This window comes from Cyprinodon variegatus, unplaced genomic scaffold, assembly GCF_000732505.1.
Source record: "Cyprinodon variegatus isolate N-32 unplaced genomic scaffold, C_variegatus-1.0 Scaffold260, whole genome shotgun sequence".
NCBI lineage: Eukaryota > Metazoa > Chordata > Actinopteri > Cyprinodontiformes > Cyprinodontidae > Cyprinodon > Cyprinodon variegatus.
In genome coordinates, this window is record NW_015150713.1 from 598243 (window position 1) to 621260 (window position 23018).

Genomic DNA, 23018 nt, shown 5'->3' on the forward strand with positions numbered 1-23018 from the left:
TTTAATTTTTTCATTGGCCCTAATCCTGTTACTGTGATGAACTCACTCACCTGCCAGAATCGCTTTTCCTGGATGAGTTAGTTTCGCTCTTCCAGCCGGAGCCGCCGCCGCCAGACATCGCGGTCTGCAAAAAGGGCTGAAAAAAGCGCTTGGATCCTGCATTATTACACACACAAAAAAACTGAATTTGTTTAAATCTGTTGATATTTGCTTTTTGTTTTTTTTTTTTTGTTTTTTTTTTTACTATTTTTCCCCTATCCAAGTAAAGAAAAGCGCGCAGCAGCAGCAGCAGCAGCAGACGGGCTGGTCGCCGGTGCGCTCCCCTGGATGAAGGTGATCTCTGAGCTGCTCCCGGACAGACTCCCGGATATCAGAGTGACAGTGGGCGGATACAATCAGGGAAGTTGTTCAGAACGACTCATTTCAACGTAGATGTTGATTGTTACCATAGAAATATCGGTGCTGGAGGGCTGTGCGTAATAGCGCAACGCTCGCGGAAGAAAGGATGAATAAATATTTAGTTATGCGATCTAATTAGGCTTAATTTCCCGAGAACATTCGTGAAGTTTATTGCCACAGACATCAAAGCAAGTCATTATGGTCTAGTGACTTTTTAAAAAAAATAAAAAAGGGGCATTTTCGTAGATATTAAAAAAAGGGTGGGGCAAAACAACCCTTTTTTTGTTGATCGCAAATGCAGACACTAGGAAATAAAAGGATGAATGTGATCTTATTTGTTTTTTTTTCTAAACAACCTACTTCAATAATCCATTATATCTATTTTACAACAAATCCAAGCATCCAACCACGCCCTCCCTGGGTAAAGAGGCTGGAGCTCTGGCCATCAATCATGTCCTGGTTGCCCAGTTACCAAAAATGTCATCTGGACCAAATGGATGGAGAGAAGAAAAAAAAACACTCAAAAGAAAAGCCCATCTTCTAATATTTTAACTAATTTCTCAAGAAACATATGTGTGACAATAACCACTCGGTGTCATTTTTCTCTACAGTATTTAATGGCAACCAGCTGTTTGATAAATCAGTTTTAGTTGTACAGGTTAATTAAACATGACCAATGATGTTTAAAGTATTTTCTGTTAATTGTAATAGTGACTCAAAGTTAAACCTCAACAGTTTAAAACAAATTTATATCAAGACAACAGAGAACATTTTTAATCCAGAAATGCCATCACGACCTGCATCATCATGGGGACTGCTGACTTGATGTTTTAGAAGACAATCGTTGGCATTTTCCTATTACAGAGAGCAGTTTCTAAGCGTTTCATGAAAGGTTGAGTGGAAGGAAAATAAAAGTAACAGAAAAGAGTGACAACAGGATCAAACAACAGCCTTTAACAGAAGAGATCCACAGGGTGTGGACTGCAGAGAAGCACCATAGACTTGGGCTCTTTCTGTTTCTGTTAAGCACAGCAAAAATGATCCGGAAATAAGTAAAAATGTCTGAATCTAAGTTTATTTACCGGTACTCCTAATTTGTGTAGCTAAATAAGATGATTTGCCAATAGAATTAGTATTTCTAAGATAATTGGATAACATTCACTTGAAATAAGACAATGCAATTATTTTAAATGTAAATTGTCTTGTTCTATTGGCAAAGTGTGTCTCACTTACCTCAATTCAAGAAAAAACACATTTAAGAAAAAATGACTTCGATTTCTATTTCTATTTTTTTTGCAGTGAGCCCCTTCTGAGCCAGTGACATCAGAGTAGTCTTACCTGGATACCAAGTTCAAGGACTGAACTGCTGGCCCATTGGTCTAAAGTCCTAGTTTAGAGATCCTGGTTGAAGATGTCGCAATAAAAGTAGCACAGAATCCAATTCGCTTCAGCTCCAGTCTGAAATTTTAACTGTCCGTGATGATTTGCTCCGCTGGGGTTTTTCCAAGTCTAACCATCGCAGATCTGTACCAGGACGTTTTACAGCCTTCTATGCTTTCCTCTGCAGTCAAGTTTTATGGATTCAAACACAATTTGATGCCTGTCCACACTGGCAAAACTATCAATAACTACTTTAAAGACTGTAGCGTCGCTGTGCTTTAAGGACCTTCAAACTAACCTGACCTAAACCCAGTAGAATCCATCTATAGACTGCTATAAGGAGGAAATTCAGAGACACCAAAACCAAAAATCAGCTAAACCACTGTTAAAGCAGCCGGGGCTCGGTTAGCATGAAGAATCAGCGCTTTAATTCATGCAAACCAGATTTGAATCAGTATCATATAAAAAGAAACAGATGTTTATGAATTTTAACCAAGTTAATGACAGATAAAAAAATGACCACTTTACACAGGTTTGCCTCAAGACTTCACCTTTTATTAAGCTGCTGTTTTGACCTTTTTCTTACAAAAAAAAATCTTCATACTTTTTTTTTTCCATTAGGACTACAACACATTATAAGCAATACATATAGTGTTTCATACTATTTTACTTCTAATGTTAGGAATTTTTATTACATTTAATTTATACACGGTTTTGTTTACCCAACTGGCACCAGGAGGTGTTATATCTCTAGACTTGAAGCTTCACCACATCTTTTTTGTCTTTATTTGGTGGGAAGTTTTTTTGTATCATACATCTTTGTTTTGGACACAAAATCTGTAATACTTCATATAGTTGAGTGTGACATGACAGTTGTGCTCCTGGTTGCAGAATTATGAATTGGCAGCACATGCACCTATTATTAATTTTGACCAGCTTTCTTCTTCTCTAACATTTTTTTTTTCTCCTCGGACGTCCAATTTAGGGTCTCTGAAAAGTCCAATGACGAAATCAGGTGTGTGATGGGTGAAGGTTTCACTGAGTCCACAAAAACCCCAGAGGCTCCTTACATAGAAACGCTCTTCACAGACTGTAACCTTATTCACTAGTGGTCATTAGTCTGCATCCTGCAAATACTTGTAACTGTTGTGAAATGACACAATGAACTATTGCACAGAAACTGTCATTCCTAACAGAGCATGACACAGATGTGAATCCAATTGTGAGACAAACAAGCCACCTCAGATTAAATAAGGCCGCAACAGTGCTTTCAACAGGAAGAAGAAGAAGAAGCAAACACATTCCTTCCATCTCCCGCTGCTTCTCAAATAAGTCTCTTCTTCATCAGTGCGAAAAAATAACTAAAACAAAGAAACTCTATGGTTAAAGTCTAAATGGAACAGCAAGGGGGCAGAGTGGTTTGGTGAAAGTAAAGGTGCTCCTCCAGCAGCTGAGAAGCGAATTCATGCAGTTCAGATTATTGATGCAGTCGTTAATGTCCGAGTGGAAAGATGGCAGGGAGGTCGCCGTAGGACTGATAATGTCTCTGATTACTCGTTTAAACAGAGCATAAAGAAACTTGAGATGAAGATTCTACTGCATTTTCAGTCAGTGAGGTCAGAGAATCGTTGGAAGGTGGGACTCTGGGCTGCAGGTTTCAGGTTAGGTGTGCATCATTTTTTTTCCCTCAGATGAACGGAACCAGGAGAAATGGCTGGAATAAAATGAGGACTCGGGAGTCTACATGTTGTAGCCGTAGGGGGGCTGAGCAGGGTAACCAGCGGCGGCGGGAGTAGCATTGTTAGGGGCAGGATAGCCGTAAGCCGGGTATGCTGGCTGAGGAGCCACAGGAGAAGCAGCGGCGGGCAACATCAGCTGCTGGCCTGGTAACACAGAAAAACAACGCTTTAAGGTTTATCCAAGAAAGACAGAAACACACCTCAGCCTGAAACGCAAACAATGAACGCTTTAGTTTGAAACAATTATGAGTACTATAAAATTTAACTTTTTTACTATAAAAAGCAGAAATTTAGAAGTCCCATTAAATAGCATTATTTTCACTTAATTCAGCAATCCAAACTTACCAAACACCATCTGCTGAGGCTCCTTCACATCATCCTCAGTTTTTCTATGGCTTTCTGCCTCCTCCAGTTTATCCACCTGAGGGCAGCAAAGAACACAGATGAAAAATTCTCCAAAGTGTGCGACCTGTCAGAGATCTTCCTGCTAAAAATGAATATACAGCTGTAGTTTCATTGTTTTACTGTGCTGGATTAGCTTGTAAGAGAAACAAAATATAGCAGTTAATTAAAAAACTTCCAGCTACACTGATATTGTCACAAAGATGTAAACTCTTTATTTTAATAGTTTATTTTCGGCTGTCATAAAACAGTTATATTATCACTTTTTTCCTAACGTCCTATTTACCATTAGAAAGTAAATATAAATCAGAGTCACTATAAAAACATCATGGCAAACGCACTGTACCTCACAGTGTAGCTATGGCTACCACAGAGAAGACGTCATGCAGGGCTGGTGAGAAATGTCTAAAAGAGCTACCAGTAAAATTAAAAGGGTCAGTTCGCCAAAGTTAAATGGAAACAAAATGCATATTGTTGCCAAATTCAGGATATCCTTTTTATTCCCTACACAGGGGTAGACGGGGGTGTCGTTGGCTCCCTTTAGACGGTCTGATTGCACAATCAACTGGAAAGACATGTAATTAAACACATTCAGATTTACTTTAAAATACTTTCATCACTAAACAAAGAAAGTCTGTGAACTGACCCTTTATAGGTAGGATTATAAACACATCAGGGTTAAAGAAATATTATTGGGAGATATGAAGCTACATAGCCTATATACATGCCTATAGCCAGATCACCGTCATTAGAAGCAGAGCCATCACATGCATCTTATTCATAGCGCTGAGCTCATTAATCAAAAGAAGCTCCCATGTTTAATTTCATTTTCCAGGCAAACGTCCAGTCTTTGTGACAGAACTGCTAATAGCACTTTGGAGAAAGAGGCTGAGCTTTAACTGTAGATACTAATGGACGTAAAGGGGCTCTTATGTAAGTGGAATCAGCTTAAACAGCGGTGCACCTCAATCAGTGTTGATTTCTATTGAGTTGGAAGTTTAAAAAATGGTTTTAAGAAAGTCACAAAGGTCAAACTGCACTTGAAAAGCACTTAGGAATCTTATTCACGGTGAATGTGAATATTTTTTTAAATTAATGCTTTAAATCACCAACTTAGAATTAAAGCCAAAGAACTGCCAGGGAAAAGGAGAAAGGAGGCTCCCACTTTTCTTTGTTTGAAGCCTGCAGTTAAAAACTAGAAAGCTTTCCCTGCTGTTAGAAACATGGGGTTGCATCTAAGGAGCTTTTGAGTGGTGCATTTTTTCTAATGACCACTTTACTGCACAGCCCTCTGCTTTTCCGGGCATGTGCATTTTCATAGCATGCAATGTCATTCCAGATCCAATGTGTCTCCAACAATTTTGAGTTGAGTTAAAATGAATCAAAAACATTTCTTCAGGTTTTTCAAATTATTGCTTCAAATATGGGCAAGGTTGTGCACCATAATCTTGCTTCCCTGCTTAGTTACATCACAATGTTGATCAGGTGTGTAACACCTGATCCAAAGTGGTAACTTCAACCTCTGGCTACGTGTGGAGACCTTACTGTCAATTAAGAGATGTACAGAACAGAAAAAAAAGTCAGATTTAAAAGGTGTCTAAGGGACAGCATGGCTCCTTGTTATTGAACTCCATCTTGTCCCCATTTTAAAAGTGCCACTCAGCATTAGATGCAGCCCCATGAGGGCCAAGTTAAAGGGTAAGAGGGTTTTGTTAGACCAGGACAGACTCATATGTAGTCCTGAAGAAAAAAAAAAAAATTGTGAGCAGGCTTTAGCTCCGACCACCATCACACAGTTTCTAGAATGAAGGTAGGCCAAGGTTTCAAAAGGCTATGGCTTGAAAAAGGCAAATATCCAGATTATTTGTACTTGTGTTGCCCTGTAAAGAGAAGAACAGACAAAAGGCTGAATACTTTGCTCAACAACTTCTTGTTTGTGTGTTTTTGTAAAAGTAAATTGCTCAGATAACACCAGCTGTGTATCAGTGAACCCCATGTAAAACTGCCTTGGTGTGTCTACATGCTCTTTTATATTCATTTTTGCTATGTTAAAAGGCAAAGAAAATAAATATATTTTAGTTTAGCCTGATTAACCAATTACTATACAGTATATTTGTTGTATGATTGTATAACAAAAAAATACATTTTAGGGTGTTAAGAAATATAGTTTCTTGCTTTATCCGTTTTTATTTTGACTTTAGATAACTGCTCCAAATATTTTTATATAATTGCTCAAGTTATTTGTTTTTCAGCTGGTAAAATAAAAATGTATTGGTGGTGGTTGGTGTGGAACAAAAGCCTGCGCTCTGCAACCACAGGATCGGGGCTGGTTAGGTCGTGCTCAGTCTACTGTCCATGCTACGTTCCTACAGTGTTACAAAAGAAAACAAACAGAGCACAAACAAATGTTTTAAAAATAAAAAGAGGGGGCCAGAGACCGTCACCTTCGCTGCAAATTCATCAACCTGAAAAAGAACCCAAAGAGATGACTGAACATGTCCACAGGGTCAAACTTTACGAGACAATCAGTTCTGTCTTCTTTGTCTTTGTATGCCGGCTATTGTATATTTTTTCCCAAGATGAAACGTAAAAATAAAAACTTATTTTTGTGCTGGAATATTTTGCCAAAATCCAAAAAAATAAAACCTGTTGTAATACATAGAGTGGTCAGTTATTGTCCTCTCACCTTAGTGAGATACTCTCTCATAACTTGAATGAAGTAGGGCATGGCAAAGTCCATTATGTTGTGCCTCCAGGCAAGTTCCAGCACCACATCAGGGTGGAGGAGGTCATAGGAGGCAAACAGGCAGGCGGCAAAGCACTCCTTCCTGTCCTCCTCCAGGAACCACTGCAGCAGAGTTTCGGCCAGCTCTGCATCCTTGGACTCTGCAGCGAAGAGCATTGCATCCTGGGAAACAACATGAAGAGAAGTTTATTCACCTGATATTGAAGATAGAAATAGACCTATAGCACCATCTGCTGGGAGGTGAAATAACTATTTTATAGTGAAAAAAAAAACATATATGGGCTCAATCCCATCAAATACTCTATCTGTATAGGGCTGATACTAATGATTTAGATTAAAAAAAACATGCATTATAACACACTAGATGTCATAGTCTATGTCGACAAACATGGCTTCATTAAGAATAGCAAATATTTCTCATCAGCCATCTACTCCTGACTGATACCAGGTTATAAAGTATGTTAAAGCTAAGCCGACAAGGTTATACAATTGGTCTTAACAGGATGATTTGTGTTTGCATAGCAGCACCTCATGACTCCATCATCCTTCTTTCCTTTTGTCACATTTATCAGAAACCTGTACTTAGTAAATCATTTTTTTTGCTTTTGTTTTAAATTAAGTTAATATATTCTTCAATTTACTTGAACCCTTAAGAAATGTGTGTGTATGTTTGCTGTTGGTTGGGTTGTCTGTAAATTCATCATGGCATACAAAGTTTCACAAAAGATAAAAAGAAATAAAATATCAGAAGCATTACTACATTCACAACAGTTACTGCAGCACATCTGTGGTGTTTGGCACCGAGTAGCAACACTGTTTAGAAATAGTAAACAAGGATGACATTTAATCTGATATACTGGAATGTAAATAAAGCATTTATAGTTAATTTCATGGAGCCACCAGAGGTACAAATGGTAAAAAAAAAAATAAATAAAATCTAATAACCTGGAATCCTAATCAAATCATTTTAAAGTGAATTACAGTTTATAATTAATGTGATTCAGTATAATTAATGTGGCACGATAACCTATTAATATCACAATATAGGTAATCTGTTGATACATGTTTTGGTTTTTTCTACCTTGTATAGTTTGTCCTTCTTGCAAAGCTCCACACTCTGCCTCCAGCGGTTGTTTCTTTTGTACAGATAAGCAGCGATGCGTCTGAACTCGATCAGTTCGTGTTTCTCTAACCTCTGAGCCAGGCCGATGGTGTCAAAGTTATCGTAAGCATCGATGGAGGCCCTCAGGCTCTGCAAAAAAAAAAAAAAAAAACACAAATCAGTGAAAACAAATCCTACGGATTACATGCATACATTTAACAGTGATGAAAAAAAGCCTTTTCCAACAGTAAATGTCTGATCTAAATAAACTACAAATTTAGATGCATTATGAGAGTCGCAATAAGAACCACATCACCTCCAAGAAACCGTCTAACCTTAACACAGATAGCCTCAAACATTTAAGCAGCACAGTCAGTTTAAGCAAAGAAAAAAAACTACCACACTGTTCCACAACCTTTGAACTACAGACCTGATAGTCTTCCTCTTCTGTAAGTAAGTTGTTGAGCGCTTCGTTGACGGCCTTATTGTTGTGATTCTGGACCGATCTCAAGTAAGGTTTGACCAACTTCAGCTGATTCATCTGGTCATGCAAAGTACAAAATCCATCATAATAATGAACTGAACAGCCTTTCCAAGACACAGGAGATAATGCACTGCAAAGTTTGCCTTCTTCAAAGGAGCTTACCTTAGAAAAAAAGCTGACGGCTCGATTGTGGTCCAACCGTGGAGACAAAATAGTCAGCAGGTCATTAATGAGGAGAGGTTTGTATTCCAGGTAGAAAAAAAGAGCTTTATAGTACAACTCAACATTGGCAACCTGAAAGTAAAAACACAACACATGTAAGGATGATTTATAAGAAATTTAGAAATAAACATTTCATTTTAAGAGATTAAGACTTTTGAGTGACAAAAACTGATGCAGAAAATGTTTAAAAAAAAAAAAAAAGGGAAAGAAACAAATAAGTAAACCAACAATCTGGATCTGAAGAGGTTAGACAATGTACAAAGATCAGACTTTCAGAGAGGTCTAAGCTCTGAACCACCAAAGAAAATGGTTTAAAGTATCAGTTAAAGCTATACAGGCTAGCTCTCTACCAATGGCATTTAAGCTAAAAGAAAATGTTGTATTTTGCTTATTTGATGAGCCTTATGTCTTTGTTCCCATTCAATCAAGCAAAAATGTTTTCATGACGTCTGAGTCAAAAGCAAATAAAACGCATAATGAACATACAAATAAATACCATGATAAAGACTTAGAAAAAGTAGGTTCATAGTTTATGTTATTGTAGGAGCAAGATAAACGAGCATTCATTTCTGATTTTTACATGAGTTCTAATGAAAGGTAAGCAGGATTTACTTGCTTTTGAAATAGGATTTAAATTTCTTTAGGAACATATCTTAGGAAGGTCCTTTCATGTTTATGAGGACACATTTTGTGGTGAACAGTTTTTGTTGCTTATTAAAACAATGGTAGTAGTATGAATTTTATTTTAAAAACTGTAGAAATAAGTATTCTAATAGGTTACAGGTGCTTACCTTGGCAATGATGTCTTTAAACAGCCCTTCTTTCCATGCATCTGTTGCATGGTTCATCATAGTGATGACTGCGTTGTCATACTCCTCATATTTATCGTAAAGGAAAACCAGCTCTGCCCATAAATGAGACTGCTCGGCTGCTCGGAGAACCTGGAAACCAGACAAACAGGATATAAAGTCTACTTTCCAGAAGCTAACTAACACCATATTTATGTAAAGCAGCTGAAATTTATTTTGATACTTTTACAATAAATCCTATATTATAACATTCTTCTAAAAAACTGAAATCAAATGATTTAATGAATCATAATTGAATAATTTTCGATTAGAAGACTAGAAATACTGATTATTGGTTTGGTTTTAAATAACAGTTTTGCAGAAAACAATCTCCCATCTTCCAAACCTATACCCAGAGATGATCTACCTTTGGGATGTTAACTCTTGACCAGAAGAGCTCCAGGTGCTCCCTCATTTTCTGAGGTTTGAACTTGGAGTAGAGGATGGCGAGCTCAGTAAACATCCCCATGTGGGCCCGCTCCAGGCCCAGCGCGGCCTCCAGCAGAGCAATGAGCTCCTCGAAGTACCCGCGGTCCTGATAGTAACTAATCAGGTCTTCTAGCTCATCGGCGTGGATCACAATGTGAAGACCACAGATCTGCGCCAGCCGAAACTCCTCGCCGTCAACACATGCAAAGCAAACCTGTTGAGTTTAGGGAAAGAAACATAAATGGAAAGGTCATAATATAAAAATCATGTCTGTGCTTTTTTTTTTTTAAGCCTATCTAGCAGAGAGCCTTAGGATTGTATTCAAGTTTATTTCCCTAAATAGGTGGATTTTTGCAAAAATATGATCTCAAGTCCAATTTCTTTTCATAATCAGGTTTTGTTTTGTTCTCAGTATGAAAATTGCAAGAGCATAAATTAACTAAAACAGGAAACTGAATACAATCAGAGCAGGAAAAAATTACAAGGGAAAATGATTTCTCTAAACAACAAAGGTATTTGAAGCTGCTAAATTCTCTGACTCCTCAATAGGAATGTTTCCTTATAAAAGAGGACATTAACATTTAAAATTCAAACTGATTTAAACAGGTTATCAAGGCTTTGTAAACCACATCTGACTGCATTTCTTTTTATTTTCTAGATTATTTCCTTACACTAAAAGGAAAATAGTTGATGATTAGTAGTCAAGGATCTAGTAAATGGAGGTGTTTCTGTGTCTTTTACCTCCTTCCAGGTCCGGGTGCTGTTGGCTTTCCTGGCGCTGTCCACAGCTGCCTGGTACTCTCCAAGGTGAACTAATGTAGACGCAAGTCGAGCAAAGTTGGACACGTTGTTGTACAAAAGTTTAGCCGCTTCGTACATTCCCTCATCATAGCACCTGTCCCCCACCTGAAATTAAATGATCACAAGTTTTGCCTAGTTTGCATTTTATGGGGGGAAAAAAAGGTGAATAACTCAATAGTTGAAAACAGTACTTTATAACAGTACCTAAATCTATGCCATCTAGGTTAACTTGGATCATAAAGGGCCTAAAAGGAAAACTATTTGTACCCTTTCAAACTGTTTGACCCCACAATTCCTGTGCTGTTTTTTACCTGCTGAATGTGAGCATTATTGGGCCCACTGACAAACTCTTCTAGCTCGGCCAGTCGGTTTGTTTTAGCCAAAGCAAAAATCAGCTCCGTCTCTACATACGACTCTCTGGCCTTTTTACGAGCCATCTGTAGGAACTTCACCAAGTCCTCCCAGTTATCTGCAACAAAGACACTCAATCAGAAGCTGAGACACACTGAAGCGGCACAGATATTCTGCAAAGCAGTGGCTTACTGTTCTTGCTGGCTGCATTAACCACCTCCATGTATGCCGATGGATCCACAGCTTTGATATAGGAGTCAATGGCCTCTTTGACCAGGTCTCTGTGTAGCTGAGCTCTAGCTAACTGACTCCAGACTGCAGGCTCATTACAGCGTTCGGCAAACTCGTAGGCTCGATCCAAGTTCCCTATATGCTCGATCAAAACCTACAAAAAAGGTGGGAAAAAAAGCAAGACTCAATGATTGGTGAGAAGATCAGAAGAGTAGAGATGCAACAAGAAAATGGCTGCCGAACAAATCTATATCAATATCATACTAATCAAACTTATTTTGAAAAAAACTAATATATGAGCATAGTCACTAGGAAAATTTGATACAAAGGGCTCAAAAAAATGGAAAATGGACTAAATGGCATTGTTCAATCTTGTTCAGAATGTTTTTTTTTACAAAGCAGTGCGTTTTTATATTATTTTATAGGCTTTGTTTTAACTGAAGGGGATTTATAAAAACAAGAATAAAAGTGTTATGTGTAATTTAAATGACCAAATAATGTAAAAATGTATCATTAATCTTCATCAAATTTAACATAAATGTGTTTATTATTTGGGCTTTGTTTATATCTTAACATGAAAATGTATCCTTGAAGAGAAAACTTGTAAAAATCCCACAACTCTGAATATATGTAATATTTTAATTTGAGAATAATTTTATGGCCTAAATATATGAATCATAATAAAAACATTTTCAACCTTATTTTCTACTCCAGGCTGTTTTAGGGCTATGTCATTATACAAATCAAAGAAATTAAGGAAGGATCCACAGTCTATAGCGGGGGTAACCAATTAAAAAGCAGGCGGGTCCAAAGAAAGAAAATCAACAACCAGTAAAGGTCCGGAGACAGTTTTAATTATAATCCGTTACTTTATACAGCATTTAACTCTGAAATAAAATGCAGGTATTTATGCATCCATGTTATACATAAAATTTTGAAATAAAAAAAATAGAAAGTTTCTCCATTTTAAAATCTAAATTGTTTTTGAAGTGGAGAACAACAATCTTTCAGTTTGGTATGTAGAAAATTTCTTGACTCACGTTTTTATAAAACACAAAAAAAGAAAAGAAAATATGTTCAACAATACCAAATAACGTGTTGTGTGTGTTTTGAGCTGTAAATTAACCCGAGTCTGGGTTAATGTCTGCATTAATCAATATCGGTCTATAATTGGTTCTTTGCTTTTACCTGAATGGCTGAGGTGTTCACATCAAACTTCTTAAAAATAGCAAACGCTTCTTCAAAGAGCTCATTGCTAATAGCGATGTTAGCGATATCAGGAGCGTCGTAGTTATCTAGCCTGTTGATGTACTCCATCACACGAGTGCGGTCAGCTTTGATAGCTGTTAAAATCAGCAGATTCTGGAGGTTCCTGTGAAAAGTTTAATTTATTAAAACAAATGGATACTTGCATTGCAGATTTACCAAGAAGCCATGTGTCCCAAATTACCTGTGCTCACTGAAGACAGAGTTATCCAGAACAATCTTCTCCAGCAGCTCAATTAGCTCGTTTGGCAGGTCTGCAGTCATGAAGGCCTTGACTGTGACTGACACCTCCTCTGGATCCTGGGTCTCGGACAGAGCTGTCTGCACCACCTGAGGGTGGCAATACAAAAAAAAATTAATAAATAAATAAAGATGAGGGTAGAAATTTAGTGCCTTGAGGACTGGTGTTAAATGAATTAAACCTGATCGATGAGCTGCCTTCTGTAAGGGTTGTTTTCCTCCAACACTTTAGCCCAAAGTTCAGGATCTTTCCGTCGTACCAGATATCGAGCTTCACTCTTAAATAATGAATTCTCATTGCACACCTGAGAGAATATAAAAACAGTTAAAGACATCTGCATATTGAGTTTTCTAAAGTCAGGCTGATGGGATTTACACACTTTGATGAGCTCCAGGTCACACTGCCCCCTCTCATAAGCCACACAGGCCAGGTGGGGGTCTCTTTTCTCACAGTACCGCCCGACCACGGCGCTGTCATAGAATGGGTTCTCCTTCAGAAAGCGCTCCGGTGTGTTGTTACTGTCGATGTAGATCTTGGCCAATGCATTATGGGTAGCCGGCTCCTCACAGCCTTCATGAATGCGTGACTCCAGCCATGGCAGCAGAAGCTTCAACCTGAAAAGGTAAAGAGGTAAATATATTCTCTAACAAATGTATAGCTGAAACAATCACAATAATCATTAACCAGAGTATAGAGACTAATACATGCCTTTAACTAAGAGAACAACCAACTTAGAGCAGTAACTATACCAAAATGATATATAAAAAAATGTTTTGCATTTAAGATTAAAAAAACCTTTTTTGGTCTGTCAATATGCTCCTACCAAAGTTCCTCAAGAGGTAAAGTTTTAGTTGAAAAAAAAACAAACAGAATAATCGATTAGTAAAGTAATTGTTAGTTTCAGCCCTAAACTAATTCACTGGTCTGTTAAAAAAAGACATATCAACCAAAGAAGGGGGTATGGTTTCTTACTTGAGATTTAAAGAAAACACATCTTTTCTTCAAATTCTAGAAGTGTTTTTTTTTATTTTTTAAAGACTAGTTGTTTATGATGGGAAATTTTAACAGTGATTTGGGAATGTTAATCTAAGAAGTTGGTATATGAACCTCACAGAGACTAACACACAAGGACTAATGTTGCTACAGTTAGTATCCCAAAAAGTCTTGGATCAGCCTGTATGGAAGCTTTCAAAACTGTAGAACACTATGAATTGATGTCTGACTGCATAGATGACTTCTAAAGAATTATGTATAGAGAGAAGAAATTAAATGAAATTAGAACCGAACAGCAGAGGGAAAAATGGGAGAGAGGATGGCTTTGCAGTGTATTCAGACCTCACCTGTTCCTCTTTTCCACCTCGTCCACCAGCTCATCTGTGGAAAACTGTCCTCTGACCACCATGATCAGGTTCTTGATGACGTCCTCAGAACAGTCTACATCCAACAAACCACCGATCACCACTGGCAACCGACTAGGATTCACCTGTTAATGCATGGATCAAATTCTAAATAATCAAGTAACATTCATAGAGTGAGGCATAGATAAGCTGAGGACCTGTGGAGTAGGACATCAAGTATAGGGCCTCCATCTTACCTTCTGAACATAGATTTCAATGTATTTCTGCAAATTGTTGCGGTAAAGATAGAGCACCAGATCATGGACAAAGTCAAAGCGATCGCACACAATGATGAGGGGAAGCTGGTCTGTTAACTTGGCCTCCTGTGAACAGCAGCAACATGAGAATAGTGTGATCATCTGTGAAGGAGAGGTGAGAGTTGCTCTTTTGCACATAGGAAGCAGCAGTTATACCTTCAGGAAATTTTTAACCCTCTCTGCGTCGTAGCAGTTGCTCTCTCTACAAATTCGCTCCACCTCTTTAATTTGACCAGTCTTACAAGCAGCCTGGATGTATTTAAAGTGAACATCAGGCTCCTGGCTGAAATTGACAATGGAGCCCAGGAAGTAAAACAAACCTAGAAAGAGAAAAGTCATTTTTTTACCACTGATAGGAAATAATTCATTATGTAATAAAAATAAATCATTAAAACTTGAACTAAACAGAAATGCCTACACACCTACCTTCATAACTTTTGAAGGACTCAAAGAGCTCGACTAGCGCCTGGGTTCCCAGCTGCTCATGATACTTTGATGCTACCTGCACGCACAGCTGCAGGTTCTGCCTTATGTTAGCAGACAGCATGGCCCTTAAACACTCCAAAGAGTCATCCACAGACAAGGAGCCGAAAAAGTTTACCAGCCACTGAAAAGCAAAACAAAAAAATTAAAAAAAATTGAATGCAAAGGAAGAGATTAAAAGCATCTCTATGCATCAAGACAATAAAATCCTAACGGCTCCCAATGGAGCTGTATTTACAAAATTGGCTGCGCTGCTATAGGCGTACCTCAGGGTTGAGCAGATGTGTGTGCACCACAGCTCGTTTGATATCGTACAGGTCGGTGTAGTGTTCAAGTGCTCTCTGCAGAAGTCCTGCCTTCTCACACAGCTGAGCGACATGGGCCCGATCATAGTGGGTGAACATCTGGTTCCCCAGGATCGCATCTGCTACCTGAAAATGTTCATTACATGCATCAACGCACAGATCAAATTAAGAGCGACATTTCACTTCAAAGCATCCATCTACGGCAGGAGATGAATGGGTTCATTTTAAGGTCAGAAATTCCTACTTTACTGTTACTTGAAACTTCACTTTTCCTTCAGACGGCAAAGGGTTGTAAATAATATTACTGATCTAACAGCAAACATGAAAAACCACAGCAGAAAAATAGAGAGAATTTACAGCTTTGAAAACTATAAATAAAGCACTCTTTATTATGAAAATGTGGAGTTTAAACAACTACAAATATACCCAAACATGATGCTACACCTAAGTCAAGGAGAGTTTTATTCAAGAGCAGCCAAGGGGCTGTTTACTGTGGAGATGCAGCAGAGATAAAAAGAAAACAGGAGAAACTGTCAACGTGACAACTATTGGTTGCATCTGAACTTTTGGTTAAAAAAAAAAAAGTGTTGAAAGAAAACTGTGAAAAGTTCCGCTAAACACAAACACAACATATAGAACGAGCAAATTTTGGCAAATAAGACCACATCCTAAACACAGAATCCCCTTGATAAAGCATGGAGGTGGCAGCATTATACTGTGAGCCAGTTGGATTAAGGCAATCCTGGGCAATCTTTTTAGAGCCTGAAGAGACTTTAGACTATGGTAAGTTAGAAGTTGTTCTTACAACAGGAAAAGAATCCTGAGCTAACCAGTTACAACATAACGTACCTACCTACTGGGATTTGTTAGACATTTAACATTTTCTTTCTACTTTTCTGTTATCTGCCTCATTTTGTTTTGTTTAATATGAAAAAACTTCAGCTGATTTATAGCCATTAAAGGTTCTAAGATGGTGTTAGGTTAGGAGTGAATACCTTGAAAATAAATTATAAACTACTAGGTTAAGAAAGCAGCTGTTCCAGAATACATAACATTAACTGGTGCTTTGTCTTAAAAAAATCTGCTATTTTTTTCCTATCTTATCAGATTAATCGACTTGTTTTTCTCCCTTTAGTTTCATAATAAAAACGACAAAAGATACACATGCGGTTGAATCACTAACTTTTATTTCATTCCCTTTGGGAGGTGACTTTAAAATAAAGGGCAATGAAATTCAAGCTGTGAAAATTCTTGTTAAACAGTGTTTGCAACAAACAATGAGAATAAATATTTACAGTTAGAGATGTTGCACAGTCAGCTAGTTTATTAGTTTCAGTATCTATAAACTGATGTCCACCTGAGCTAACAACTGAATTGGTGAATAAATAAGCCACAGATTTCCCAAAAATGTAATAATAAAGAGAAAACTTGACTGATTCATTGATTTTACCAATTATTTGCGAGCCCTAACCTTAATTATGTATTTCTAGAACTGTTCAATACATACACCTCAGCGTCTGTATCTGGACATCGTTTATTCTTATTGTTTGTGCAACAAAAAAATATTTCAGACTTTCTACTTGGTATAAACATCATTAATGTTTTTTTGCAGTTAAGACAAAAAAAACCTCGCTCACCTGTGGAGCGTGAATCAGGTTCATCTCAAGGAGACGTGTTTGTAAGTGTCCTTCAGCTGGGCGGTTGTTCTTCAAAGCATCTAACAGAAAGGATGTGCACTGCTGAATTAGGCTGCCCTCCATGAAAACATCAACAATCTACAGAAAGAAAACACAAAAACAGCGTACACCAAAGTTAGGAAAATCAAAGACTTTATTGTGCTGCAGAGCATCGTTTTCAGTTAATGTAAAGGTCACACAACATTAAAGCCCCCCAGATGTTTCAGTTCTTCAAATTTTCTGCTTAACTTCCAGCGCTAATCCAAAGCAGAGTGAGGATGTGGCTTTAAGGAGGAGGGAGTCACTGACTCAGGGAATTCTTGGCATTGCTGGCACATCTGGAACAACAAAGGCTGACTGACTCCCATACTAGACACTTCTTGAGTTTGCTCTATATGTGCACCATTAAACACATGCACATGCACTTTTCTTCTAAAGTTTGCAGCACATTTTTCATTTCCAGATCCTGTACTTTTTCCCCACCCTAATTAGTTACTGTACAAACATAAATACTATGAATTTATTGCAGAATATTTATTATAATGTAAGTTTTATGGAAGGAAGGAAGGAGGGAAGGAAGGACCGACGGACAGACGGAACGAAGGAAGAAACGAAGGAAAGAACGAGGGAGGGAACAAAGAAAGGAATGAAGGAAGGAAGGACTGAAGAAAGGACCAAAGAAATAAACAAAGGAAGGAGAGGGAAAAAAACAGGAACAATAGAACTATAGGAAAAAAGGAGCAAAGGAAATGAAATAAGGAAGAGTAGAAGGAAGAATTAGATGGCAAAAAACAGATAAAAGTCGTTTAAGGGTGGAAAAGAGTAGAAAGCACAAACGAAAGAAGGATACATGATTGAGTGATGGATTCACTATACTGGGGATAAAGTTGGTCAAATTGAACAGAATGCTTAAAGCAATCCACATTGATTTCCAAGCTGTGTCCTAACCATGCTTATTTCACCTGATTGATGTTGGCCAGTGGCTCCTCATCTTGAACGAGCATCTGGGCAAACTGTAGTCCCTGGTCCGGATTTACTCGCATTACATTCCTTAACAAAAACACCCAATCAGGGGTGTACCCCACCTACAGAGGTGTAGGAACAGAAACATATAAGAATCTGTTAGAACTCTTTAAAGTTAAATAAAATAGAAACAGGAAACGATAAAAAAGAAAAAAAAGAAACAGTAAATACAGATGATTACAATAAATCATGGAAAGGAAAAGGGAAGTCTGCGCTCATTGGTTACCTTCTTAGCATATAACACTATCTTCTGGAACTGTCCTGTCTCTGCAAAGCACTGAATGACTTTGTTGGGGACATTTGCTCGGAGATAAACACTGAGAGCAAGTGTTGGGTCCGAAGCCTTTACCAGGTCACCAAGTTCTTCAGAGCACTCCAGCTGTAAAGCACAACCAGTCCCATTAAGTAATTATTACAATTCACAAACACTATAGATGAGCAGAAAACATTAGGGCATCCTCCACAGAGCTCTCCTACCTTGTCCTCCTTGAGCCATTTCTCCAGGAGCTGCTTGCGGCCCTGTTGCAGGACAGGCCTGCACAGCTCCAGAGACTCAAACTTGTTGAGCTGGCCCTGATCCAAAAGAATACCAAAATACTGGAGAAGCGGAGAGGCCTGACCCGGCTGGGCTGGGACACTCTGGAACTTCCGTATGGTTTCTGCTGTTCGGAGGATACCCTGAGGGTGGGTGCACACAACAGAGAGGAGATGGTAATCTATCAACAAATTTCATGCTAGCTGAAGAAAAACTTAATTAAACAACAATTTCATATAACTTAACACTTTCACTTTTTGTATTATGATCCATTACATATTAATCTATGTTTCTCCAGCCGAGAGCACCTGGTAAACATTAGAAAATGTAAGTCTGGATACCTTGGGTGCAGATGCGGCAACCTTTGCAGCCTCCGAGTAACTTCCCTGGGCAAAAAGAGTGTTGAACTTTCGGGCAAATAGCTCCTCAGCTCCAACAAGATTAGACCTCACAGCCATCCTCAGGGCAAGATCAGGGTTCTGCAGAACGTTCGTGGCATAGTTGACTATATTTTCTTCTTCAACACACACTGACAAGACCTATAGAAGGTAGAAAAGGCAGTCAGTGTATGTCAACAGGAATAAAATAAAGAAAAATGTGAAACATAGAACAGGCCTGAAAATTTCAGGTGCAGAAAGTAAACATGTAATACACCAATTATATCTGTAGTAGCTGTTTGTGAACATAACGTTTCTCAAGTGCAATAATAAAATAAATATCATTATTAGAATACAGTTTTGGCACCTTTATTACCGTAATGCAACCAATATGTAAAAGATGGACTGGGTATGAGTAAATTGCTAAGTTAGGACCTTATAATTTGATTCTCTTCACTGCAGGTTAGGTTAGTTAACTATTGGTTAGAAGTGTATCAGTTTTCACACTAAAATCCCCATGAAAATCTTGGCCTTATAAATTGAATCAAGTTTTTATCATTTAACCATGTATTGATCCCCAAAATCCTTTTGTTAGTCTATAAATCACTGATCAGCACATCAATACATAACAGATTTGTTATCAGTTTATTAACCCCCCAGACATCTGAGGTCTTCTAGTTCCTGCCTTCTCTGTACTCCCAGAACTAGAACCAAACATGGAGAAGCAGCATTTAGTTCCTATGCTCTACTCACCTGGAACAAACCAACAGAAGACTGTAAAAGTCCTGAGAACCTGAATTCTGTTAATTCAAAGTTAAAAACCCATTTTGTTTAGAGCTGCCTTTGACTGTTGAAGTTATACTGTTAACTGAGGTATTATTAGTTTAAGGTTGTGGTCCAAACATTTTTCAGGGTTTATACAAGAATGAGTAACTCTAATTTAACACAGCAAAATCCTCCGTCATCTTTACCATCGACAGGCTGCAGCCATGTTCTGAATTCCTCATTTTCTAGACACTTTGGTTGAATTTTGCATTTTCCAATTCTCTAGCTTTTTCCACCGCCTCGAGCTTCTTTTCCGAACATACGGCTTTACGGTCAACTGGAAGCAGTTCCACGCAAACACGTGGAACCAATTATATCTGAAGAAATTGTTTTCATAAACATTTTTTTTTAAATAAAGCATTTTAAATGCTACTATAATCACATTTAATGAATTTTAATGCCGCTCAAGGCCATAATTAAAAAAATTATTTAATGTCTGCGAAACCCTGTTTTTTGTTGGTTTTCCTACCTGCTTTTATCATGTGTTTTTCTATACTTTCTTTTATTCTGCTTTCATGTTTTTTTTTTATTTTATTGTTTAATTCAAGTATAGCACTTTGAACTGTCCTTGTACTGAAAGGTGCTATATAAATAAACTTGCCTTGCCTTACATAAGCTTCCCAAAAATACTACAACATGAACTTAAAGCCTGAACACAATTATGAATATCTGCCATTTGATGAAACTTTGTTTTATGTAATGAACTTTAAAAACAAAATCATTCCATGAATCAGAAGCTTTGTATTACCTGTCCCTTCTTATTAACGCCGATGATCCCTGAGGTGGCCTCATGAGGGGCAGTAACAAAGATGGTCTCTGCACTGATGCGGTTCATGTATATACACACTCCAGACTCCAGGTCATACAGATGAATGTAACCGTATTTTGTGATCAAATATATGACGCCATGTTTGTTCCCAATCTATAAGCAAAACATGAAAAGAGGATTTAAAGAATATAGCCTCCAAACTAAATCGATAAGGGTTAGAGTAAGTATACCCCCCCCCAAACTCACCTGCATAGCTACAGGAAAGTCAGTCTGGGCCTCAGGTGGGAAAAACACATCCACTGCTTTCTTAGCAAATGGCTGATTTCCTGCAGCTGGCTGACCAACTTCAATGATATGCAACTATGAGAAGAAGGTCATCATGCATAAATAAAACACACACAGCAAGTAGGACATTAAAGAAATGTAATACATCAAACTATCACCTTTCCTCCTGCCTGTGAACGCACAGCAAAGCAGAACAATGTGGAAGGTTTGGCATTTCCCTCCACTTTGAACTCCCCGAAGGCAGCAGCATGGCCTTCGATGGGCTGAGACACTTTCCTGTCAACCGAATACAGCTGCATTGCCCCAACCACACGGTTTTGCTGCAAAGAAAAACAAGACTGAACCTCAGACTGATGGAACTGTCAAGCCTGTCCAAGTTGTTGAACTGCGATGCAACATAATAGAACAGTAGTTGAAACATTTGGTTTTATTTAAGGAAATAAAGAGACTTCAGCTTTTGTCAAACTGGTTCTGCTATCCTTGTTAATAACCAATAAGGTACTACAACTGGTCAGAATGGTTAAACTTTTTTAAACCCTGTTTTAAAGAGACTCCTCTCTCCCACATATGGTACTTATGACAGGAAGGTTAAAGGTAATGCACCTTGAATGATTAATTATGATGCATCAGAGTACATCATATTTCCTAGATAAAAATACAACGGCACAATTAAGTGTTTGCCACCTTACAGATATCCTCTATTTTTGTTTTTTGTCACACTTAGATGTTTCAGATCATCAAGCCCAACGACTTACAGAAACCCAGTTCAATGTGTCCACTGGTATGGCTGGTGAACTAGTTATAAAATTCAGGGGTCAAGTTTTTTTAGATCGTTTCATTCCATTAACAAATTAATTCATCATTGGTAAACTGTTTTTTAACTTAGGTTTTCCGACATTATTTAATGATCTGAAAGTTAAAGTATAAGTGTGATGAAAAATAAGAGCAGAAAAACGGCTAATCGGTAAATGGAAAATCAAGTAAATGATACAGTAACATTTTAAGTTTTTTTTTTTTTCCTTTGAACAGGAATACTCTGCAAACATCTGAACAGATAAATACCATAATTTTGCTCCATTTATGAGGGCTATTTTGCAACATTTCAAGGCCTGTGATGTCTTTCTTCAAGCACCTAACTTTAACTAAAAACTCTTAATATGGGTTGTTTTTTAAATAGTTTTTCTTCACCGATTCATTATACCATAATGTTTTTAGCATTTCTTTTACTTTCGTAATTTCGTACAATTATGCACATGCCACAACTGAAACTTCTCAAACAAATTATAAAACGGGAAATGGGGAAAAAAAGGGAACATCTTCTTAAAATAGAAAAATAATAAATAGCATTTGTTTATTAAGGCAGAGATATATTATATCCAAGTGACCAATTAAATGATCCAAAGCATGGTTCTTAATAAGACTTATACCTAATGTAACTGTTTTCAAAATTTATGGCGACTCATTGTGGAGAAACTCTTCCTTGTACACCATTGTACAAAACAGCTAAAATAAGGAGAAACAGCAGAATCTGCTCCTCCATGACTTTAAAGTCCATAAAACAGTCCTTCAAGAAGTGTTAAAGCTTGTGAACAGAAGGCAAAATATGAGACTGATATGTGGAAGACGATCAGTCAGGCATGACATACGTTGTGCAGCTTATACCTGTGCAGAAATCCCAATCAGCAGTAACCATTTCTGTTGCTCATCAGTTCTGTAGTTGATAATCTGACATCCAGCCAGGCTGGCATGACGATCAAACACTTTGGTCGGCTGGGAATCCCCCTCCATGCTCCAGTGGTAGACCGCCGTGTCCGTCACCAAAGCTACGGTGTTCACAGATATCCACTTCCAGAACAGAACCTCCTCTGTCGTGGTGTGAGCCTTCATCTTACTCTTCATCTCTATGTTGAAGATCTGCAGTGTTTTGGCAGCTGTGAGGATGCACGGCAAAACACAGAGGTCAGGCAAACAGCCCTGATTTACAATGTGGTGATAACCAACTTATTTATGTTAATGATTGATGGCATGTTTAACTGTCATAAAGCAGATATTTTCAGCATCAATATATGAAAAAAAAAAATCTATACTTGAATTTAGTACGTTTATTTAGTATAGATGTAACTGTTGCAACTTCTTTATCTCTGCTTTATGTCTTGTCATTTATCAGAGTGACTTAGTTGGTGGCCCATAACTTATTGTTTCTCAGGAGGGTAGAAAAAAATTATAGATACCCATTTCTTTTATCTGCCACTAACCAGCCAAATGAGGAATAGGGCTGAAAAATTTATCGCCTTAATCATGATTAATTGATTATTGAAATAATCGTCAACTATATAATAATCAATTCTTTTTTAAATTGAGTACAGAGACCCTAGACCATGACTTTAACTGATAGAGAAACCCACTTAGAGTAACTATAACAAAATTCTAAAAAATATATATATA

At 37.7% G+C, this 23018-nt stretch overlaps 2 protein-coding genes across 5 annotated transcripts in view; both read right to left on the reverse strand.

Annotated features, from left to right (window-relative positions):
- The window catches only part of slc25a1 (solute carrier family 25 (mitochondrial carrier; citrate transporter), member 1), a 28223-nt gene extending 27890 nt beyond the window's left edge, over positions 1-333 (reverse strand). Inside the window, exon 1 of the mRNA XM_015382551.1 lies at positions 51-333. Coding sequence (XP_015238037.1) covers positions 51-162 — 112 coding nt within the window. The 5' untranslated portion in view covers positions 163-333. The remainder of the gene's footprint in view (positions 1-50) is intronic.
- A 1988-nt stretch (positions 334-2321) lies between these two features.
- cltcl1 (clathrin, heavy chain-like 1) overlaps positions 2322-23018 on the reverse strand; it is a 44091-nt gene continuing 23394 nt past the window's right edge. For 2 of the 4 annotated variants that reach the window (XM_015382591.1, XM_015382590.1), the window contains 30 exons: positions 22236-22504; positions 20732-20893; positions 20535-20648; positions 20268-20441; positions 18659-18856; positions 18260-18460; positions 18009-18161; positions 17722-17844; positions 16721-16858; positions 15045-15209; positions 14722-14902; positions 14452-14615; positions 14236-14361; positions 13982-14124; positions 13021-13255; positions 12823-12945; positions 12585-12730; positions 12323-12506; positions 11096-11288; positions 10864-11021; positions 10493-10657; positions 9690-9965; positions 9266-9415; positions 8415-8546; positions 8199-8309; positions 7748-7918; positions 6607-6828; positions 6359-6385; positions 3864-3939; positions 2322-3662 (listed from right to left, as the gene is read on the reverse strand). In XM_015382591.1, coding sequence (XP_015238077.1) covers positions 3520-3662; positions 3864-3939; positions 6359-6385; positions 6607-6828; positions 7748-7918; positions 8199-8309; positions 8415-8546; positions 9266-9415; positions 9690-9965; positions 10493-10657; positions 10864-11021; positions 11096-11288; positions 12323-12506; positions 12585-12730; positions 12823-12945; positions 13021-13255; positions 13982-14124; positions 14236-14361; positions 14452-14615; positions 14722-14902; positions 15045-15209; positions 16721-16858; positions 17722-17844; positions 18009-18161; positions 18260-18460; positions 18659-18856; positions 20268-20441; positions 20535-20648; positions 20732-20893; positions 22236-22504 — 4823 coding nt within the window. In that variant the 3' untranslated portion in view covers positions 2322-3519. The remainder of the gene's footprint in view (positions 3663-3863; positions 3940-6358; positions 6386-6606; positions 6829-7747; positions 7919-8198; positions 8310-8414; positions 8547-9265; positions 9416-9689; positions 9966-10492; positions 10658-10863; positions 11022-11095; positions 11289-12322; positions 12507-12584; positions 12731-12822; positions 12946-13020; positions 13256-13981; positions 14125-14235; positions 14362-14451; positions 14616-14721; positions 14903-15044; positions 15210-16720; positions 16859-17721; positions 17845-18008; positions 18162-18259; positions 18461-18658; positions 18857-20267; positions 20442-20534; positions 20649-20731; positions 20894-22235; positions 22505-23018) is intronic. The other 2 variants (XM_015382592.1, XM_015382593.1) reach the window with 1 other exon arrangement.